General features: G+C 44.1%; 1 protein-coding gene across 1 annotated transcript in view; it reads left to right on the forward strand.

Annotated features, from left to right (window-relative positions):
• T265_05731 (hypothetical protein) overlaps window positions 1–7,665 on the forward strand; it is a gene marked incomplete at both ends in the record, with an annotated part of 39,339 nt that overhangs the window by 19,754 nt on the left and 11,920 nt on the right. The window contains 2 exons of the mRNA XM_009170804.1: window positions 219–331; window positions 849–1,004. Coding sequence (XP_009169068.1) covers window positions 219–331; window positions 849–1,004 — 269 coding nt within the window. The remainder of the gene's footprint in view (window positions 1–218; window positions 332–848; window positions 1,005–7,665) is intronic.

Raw genomic sequence — 7,665 nt, forward strand, 5'->3', positions numbered from 1 at the left:
GAAGATGATGATGATGATGATGATGATGATGATGATGATGATGATGATGATGATGATGATGATGATGATGATGATGATGATGATGATGATTCGTTCTCCTTGGGGCTCGTCACATAGACACAGGTCCCGAGTTTCCCCCTTGAATTCAAGAAGGGCGAAATCGATTGTGAGTTGTTGAAGGTTTTTCAGCAACCTCGTGAGTAGTGTGTTACTCCTAGGCGATGTACTGCGGTATCTCAAATATTGTACCAAGTGGAACATGGAGCGGCCTGGTACCGCACATTCAGTTGAAGAAAAACAGTATAAACAAGAGATTCAGGTTGGGATTCAGGTGAGTCACCTGCGAAAGCCAAACCGATACGCAAATAAGTGTATTATGCCAAGCAAATAGACTGTTCCCTACAGTTCGCAAATTCCATCACTGAATCAGGCGGTTTTAGGCGCCAGGTTAACCATACTTGTCAGTGTCCTTTCGTTTTCGTTTTGGATTGCTCCCCCACCCTGTACGACAGACCGTTAAAAACGGGCTACATTATAACGAGGCTGTTAACATTTGCCAGTAACATTCCGTTTCGATTAATGGGCATCTGCGTATCTGGACAAATTCTTTTGACACAACCTTAAGTGATTTCCGAACCGTACTTAGGCGTGAGATTATCGACGCATGTAAAGTGTCTGTTTTTCGTCTACCCATTGCATCGACTACAACCGAGTTTTCATTGCTAAGATGTCTATGTTCACGCCCTTCGTCTCCGTCCCCTCAGATCGCTTGCTGAATAATGGAATTTGCCTGAAAATTCGTTTCTGATGCCGAACAAAGATAATTGCTTGTTCCCGTTTCCCATCAGGATTTGGAAAAAAAATGCCGAATGGAATTTGGCATCTGCACGCCGTTGCAGAAAGAAAAACCACCGCGGCACAATCAAGATTTCGGCAGATCAAAGGGGGCTGATCGCTTTAATTTTATCATCAGTTCGTGTAGCGAACCATACAAACGTTTCCAAGTAGTTTCGTCTTCATGGTGAGGCGTTTAAAAATGACTTGATGACGACCAGCCGACAATCACTTTGGTACCTTTTGTCTGGTTTTCGACCAAATTGACGACTCACTTTACAAAGTGCAGATTTTACGGATTCACAAACAAAGCCTGGGTTATTTTCATGAAGGACACTACTTAAAAGGTTGCTGAAGACACTTCTACAGCCCACGACATTCAGTTGTAGAACATCATAAAATAAACATTCAGCTGAGTCTCTCGTGAAAACCAAATTGATTTGCAACTGAGTGTATTTCTCGAAAGTCTGTGTTATTTTATATATATATATATATATATATATATATATATATATATATTCGCACCCGAATCCGTGTGTCAGTTGAACGTTTGGGATAAATGTGAGTTATTTTTCCCCCAAAGCCTCAGGATTGGAAAAAGGTCGAGCCTGGTAGTGAAATACTTGGTAGCTGTCGTGTTTGGCAGATCAAGACGCGGAAAACGTGGTCCTTTGACGGTGAACAGGCTTTACAGAAGGCTGTTTGTTGCCGGTTGTTTGAAATCCACCCATGATGAAAACCGATGCTGGGTGTAAATGGCTGGCATCCGGAACGGGTCACCCGTGGGCAAAGTAATGGACGTATGCGCTCAGCAGAAGGTCGACCTAGATCTGATGTAGGACGCAAGTTCGTGCCGTGGGGGGGATGGGATCAAAAACAAACGTGCACACGTCCGGTGAAAGCCACCTACAGGCTCAAACCTGGTATGACAGTGGTTGTCGTGGCCTTCATTAGGGTTTAGGATTGAGAACGAAGAAGGTAGCGAACAAAGCTTGTTTTCTGTGATTGTTCCTCTTGGCTAATACATCATTAATTTATATGGTAGCAGAAATCACATGGAAAAGGTTAAGATCGAGGCTACATACACTTTAGAGAAATAGAAATCAAAGGAAGGGGGGGGCTGAACGAGGGATAGGTCAATGGGTCACGGATTCAGGTAAGCGACGTCAATGTCAGACAGACTTGTGGGACCGGATGTTTCGTAGGCCAGTTCACTTTCAGAGGTCGCGCAAGTTTCTTTCGGATTCCAATTGCCTCTGGCAAGTTTCTGTCGGATTCCAATTGCCTCTGCGATCGATGGTTTTCTGGATCGTACCATTCCTGATCGGCTCAAAGGTACGGCACCAAGCAAGTTCTACCGGGATCCACCACTGTGGTAATGGAAAACATGGCGGTAGTTCACTGATCTCAAGGTTTTCACCTTTATTGTGGCAATGTCGCGGTGATACTCATTGGAAAGTGGAACAAACTTACCACTGTCCCGATGGATCGGTTACCCATGCCGGGGGCCTGTATGACCGGAGATATTTTCGACTTTAGTCTGCGGGGTGACTGCTCATTAACAGCGATTTCAACACCTCGGCGCCTGATTTTCTTAGTGCGCTGTTCCACAGGTAAAATTATATACAAGGTGTCTCATAATAGATAAGAAAAATAATAGCCAGGTTAAAACTTTAACATCAAGTTAAACGTTTATTATTTTTCATTTGGACATACAAGCATTATGGAGGTTTAGTCTGAATAAACTGGCATTACAAAAGATTTTGGAAAAAAACCGCCCCCTTCTTCTACAACAAGTTGGAGGCGGTATGAGATGTGAGACACAGTATGTTTAACTTCTTCAAGCGTCACTCGTGAACACTCCTCTTGCTCTTAACTCTACCAAATTCTTCGGTTTATTTTTGTGGTTACGTGAGCCTTGATCATAGAGGTGGCGTTTCATAATACGATGCACGCTGGCGCGGGGAATGCCGGTCAACTGAGACACCTGATTTATTGACGAAGATGCCTTGGTGCTCTGGAAGTGAAATTGCTCGACGGCATTCTGTACAATGGGCGCTCTTTCATCACTTTCTACCTTTGCCAGGAAGGTCCAATACAAATTCAGTGGACTCAAACTTCGCAATCAAGCGTGTAATGGTCGACACGGTGAAAGGATCTTTGATGAGATCATGTTTGGTTTTGTAACCACGAAGTGCAGCGGAGGCGCTTTCACCAAGGAAATAATAGAGTTACACAATTTCAATGCACGTACTAACATCCATCAAGAACAACAAATATCAACACTTGCACACAAAACCTCCTTTATGTGGCCATTACAATAAAAAATTCCGTTTATTCTTTCTTCAGTTAACTACGTTAATTTAGCCAATTAAACTTTGCGTCTATTATGAGACACTCTGTAGAAATGACCTTCAACAGTGCAGCCATAACGTCTACTCAAACGAGATACTTTCGGGCCAATTGCCAAACCCGTGGGCTAGCTACCAGTGAGAGGCGCTTCGGAGCGCGGAGCTGGTTGCTGGGAAACGCGAACTAAGCGAGTAGAAGCTATCGGAGAAGAAAACTTGAACCTCATTTGAACACAGATGTCCTCATGAACTTTCTCTGTTTTGAATACCAAACAATAGTTATCAGACATTCTAGAACAGTTCAATGATTTTCGAATCAACCTTCCATCCGGTTTGAAACAACCAGATACTACTCGTACGTTCTGTCAGTAGTACACAGCGTTAGCCAAGTAGTTAGATGCATTTTCACGACGGGATTTTTTTGGCGGTATTTCAGCTTCACACAGGTTAAGTACGACTATTTCACGTCGGACGTGGTATGCTAACTCTAGAGAGGTGGCTTTAGTGGCTACATACAACAGATATCTGACTACTGACGCAACCTCCTAACTTTCCGCTATCCAGCTTAAGCTTCTGTAGTTCCTAGTTGTATAGGTAGGTCGTCCTGAAACCAGAATGGCCACCGGCTTCTGCTACTCGGTTATATCTGCCTTCTCGAGTCAGCCAGTCTGACCTCGTTTGTTGTTTTAATCGACTGCGGCCAACAGACCGCTCTCATGCGCGTTTTCGAACAGTAATCGATATAAGGTTTTCGCATTTCTGGGAGTCCCACACTACTGGACTTACGACATCCTCACTATTCATACCTAATTTGAGCATCGTCCTTACTTTTTCCAATATAGTTTTCAAGTGTCAACTATTCCCGTTTCGCACCACACCTGTGCCTATGCAATATATTCAATAATGAAATTCAATTCTGAATTTATGACTGTTTTCAATCCACCTTCCACTCCGGTTGTTCAAACGTCAACAGGACAGACTAAACCATCTAGGCGCGTTACAATACTACTCACGGGGTCGATGACTACCCTTAACAGCCGACTGTTGGTTAGGAGTTTCAGTTGGAACAGGTCTCCAGAATTCTTCCTGTTTGAAAAGACCCTGAAAACGTTTACCTGGATCTCTCGTTCAAAATGTTCTTCAAGTAAATGAATTGGACGGAGGCCACTTTAGGCTTCATTTGGGATGTCGAACTGTGTTTCAAGAAAATTCACAAGGTTGATGAAGACTCTGGACAGTAGACTACCGGTTCCACCCCTGCTGAGGCTGATGAGTACGCCAAGGAATGTCTCTTCGAGTGTCATGCAGAATAGGAGAACGCAGCAATAGAACCTGGAAAACCTCTAAATGGTGGTGTTCAAACTGGTCTGCTTGGGCAGACGTCAGGTATTGATTCAGATAATGATTTTTTTCAGTCGAGTACATTCACACACGAACGTTGTGTGCTGTAAACTAACGGGACAGTTTGGACGTAATGCACTACTCATAAGGTTGCTGAAAATTCGTCGACAGCCCACGGCCGGTTTCGTCCTTTTTCGGGCTCATCAGTTAGGCGAAGTCCAGACATACCGGCCTTCTTGAATCTTGCTCTTTTATCCTGGATCAGTTTGTAGTGGTTGGAGTGAGACCAGATGACTGGCTCACATGCAGTGCCAACTAGGTGGGAACATCAATTCGAAGTGCTGGCCTTGGGCGTTCGATCGCATTTAAAGGTTCACAAAAGGCTAGATAAGAGGGCATAAACCTTGAGCTAATTACATTCAGGTCCAAGAAGCCTCTGAGGACACTGTGGCACACATATCCAGCGCACCTGTGTTCCGTGTGATTTTCACTTCGGGGTATAAATGCTAGGCAGCGAGTGAGGTGACATGGCTGACATCTGTTGTACGTGTCAGAGCAACTTGTCGTGACTGATTATATCAGACAAAGAGTAAATTGAGAGTGACTGTGGAGTGACTGTGCTTCATTCTCCAACCATCCACGACACAGCCCGCAGAAGGGCAAAACCGGACAGTGGGTTGTCTAGATTTTTCATCGACCTTATGAGTAATATTGTAATGTACCTGATATGTTCCTCCGTTTCCGTCCGCACGTGCAGAGGTGCAGTGAGGCGGAGTTGGAAATTTGCCAGACTTTCATTCCTGTTTTTTTCGGATGCTTTAATCGTCAAACACGCACAAAAATATGGCGCAAGTGAGAGCAACCATGAATTGAAAATGAGGCTGAAAAAGTTGTTACCTGAAGTTCGAAGGACACGAACGTCATTGAATACCGACTGCGCAGCCGTAGCAGCAATGTGTGTTGGTGTCGCTCAAGCCCTCATTTTTACGCTTATTTACTCAAATGGACATCCGGTAATGGGAGTTTCTGTGCCTTCCGACCGCCTGCCTCTACCGAATTACTAACCACACTTCGTTTCCACTGTCCAGTGGGCCTGAGGTAGTCCATTGGTTAAGCCGCGAACATTGGCTCAAGCCTAGTCTCAGACAACTTTAAACTTGGACAACCTGGCAGTATTTCAACCCTTGGGGTTCTCTTGGATTGCCTGGCAGTTGGGCACCGAAAGGAGGTTTCAGCTGAGCCATTAGTTATCCAATGCACTGATCGGCTACTGTTCCACTGTAACTAGGCCTGATTTCCACCAGAGGCTAACCACTCTCCTGCCCAGCTTGGGAGTTTCAGGTGTATTCGCAATACCTGGAGCCGTAAACTCACCATAAATCGAGCGCCAAACTTTACACGGGAGTTGTAAACATGGCCTTGTTAGAAAAAATCCATATAGTTTGTCTAATTACAGTATCATTGAAATTTTAGGATCGGTTGTGTTGGTTCCCATTTGTTCATCCCCGAAAACCTAGATGAAATGTCTGATCACTTCATTATTTATTTATTTATTTATTTTCAAACTACTAACATGGTTAACATACATGTCAAGCCAAAACAAAACAACTTATGCTCCTGGTCTACTTTTAGGATTAGCAACTAAAATACTGATGAATGCTCCTTACTACTGACATTTTTACGAGCATAAATCTCCAGCGGGTCAATAACAGAAACCAACCATTTGAAATCTACACTGATGTCTCACATTTGAGCGGGGAATGCTGGACAGATAAGGTCAACTTGAACGCCCTGGTACAAGTTCCATCTGGAAAAACCTGGGGAATCCACGTGATCATTTGCACACAAGAAACGCAACACGAAATTGATTTGAGATGAACATTGTTCACGATCTAGATTGGCGTTTTATTCTTCTAACAAGGAACATTCTTATGGATGTGAACAGAAATAAATTCTGATTATTTTCCAGAAAACAAAATCTCCGCGGTATCCGTTCGCACGCATCAATGTGTCTTCAGTGGACAGCATCAATCACGTGATACTGAATTGCAAATCTAGATGTGGGAGAAAGTGGGGCAAAACCGAATAAATCAACTACAATGTCACTAAGCTGACGGGCCAATATCCGCCAATATTTTTGTTGGAATAATCACATTAATTTCGGTTCCATTGGTAACCTAATTCACGGAGACAAGTTTTGGCACAGTGAAAACCGTTGGTTACACCGGAAATCGTGTGGAATGAATGAAGTTCAGGGACCACCTGGATGAATGATTTATGTGACTACCTTGTAGAGACGCTTCATGCACGACTTAGTTTGCGTAATGAAAGCGAGTATGTCCAGCTTATTCGCTGAAGTGGATTCCAACCAATAGGAGGATGGGTTAATCAACCACCAATAGGATTACTCATCTCGGGTCAAGGTCATCCTGGGTGAGTGGGTCCGCTATAAATGTGCCCACAAACCACTGCTGATACCATGTGGTGATGAAACGTTTGCAACCGGATTGCGAAGCTCGCCAAATATGCTGACAGTTAAGTTCGAAAAAATGTAATCTTGTTGCAAGTGCCTCACACGTAAAGATTCAAGGAAGTGTCACACGAATCGCTGATCGTCGTACGCACTTCTTCATGTTACCTAATGTCTGGTTATTTTCTGCTGTGTGTCTTCAACGTAGATCATCCTATCGCCCTCCCTCTCTCTTATCTTATTTGATCCAATCCTGAACAGCACGTGCGGAGCTCCCGGCGCCCAACAACACATCTACAAACATGTTATAGACGGGTGTTTAGATTTTCGAAAACGTTTGGTGACAGTCGGTAGAATTATTGCCGGGCAACGTTTCGCTTTTGACACAAAAGCTTCGTCAGGTCGAGTGACTAGGTTACCAGGTTGGTCGAGATTTAAGGCGGAAGGAGAACCAATCAGCTAAGTCAAGCCGAACCTCTGTTGGCTGTCGGCCGAGGGATTTCAGTGTGTTAGAGTGGTTGAACAAATGTTGGGTCGGTGAGGAAACCTACATGTGTTTGGGTCCAGCCTAGGGTCTAGTTCTTCTGGTTCGGTTCATTTGACGGCTCCCCTTGAACTTCGTTTGAACCTTCTGTCAGTCTGTGTGGGTGAGCTAGTGCTAAGAAAGTT

Source organism: Opisthorchis viverrini (genome assembly GCF_000715545.1).
Source record: "Opisthorchis viverrini unplaced genomic scaffold opera_v5_113, whole genome shotgun sequence".
NCBI classification, from domain to species: Eukaryota; Metazoa; Platyhelminthes; class Trematoda; order Opisthorchiida; family Opisthorchiidae; genus Opisthorchis; species Opisthorchis viverrini.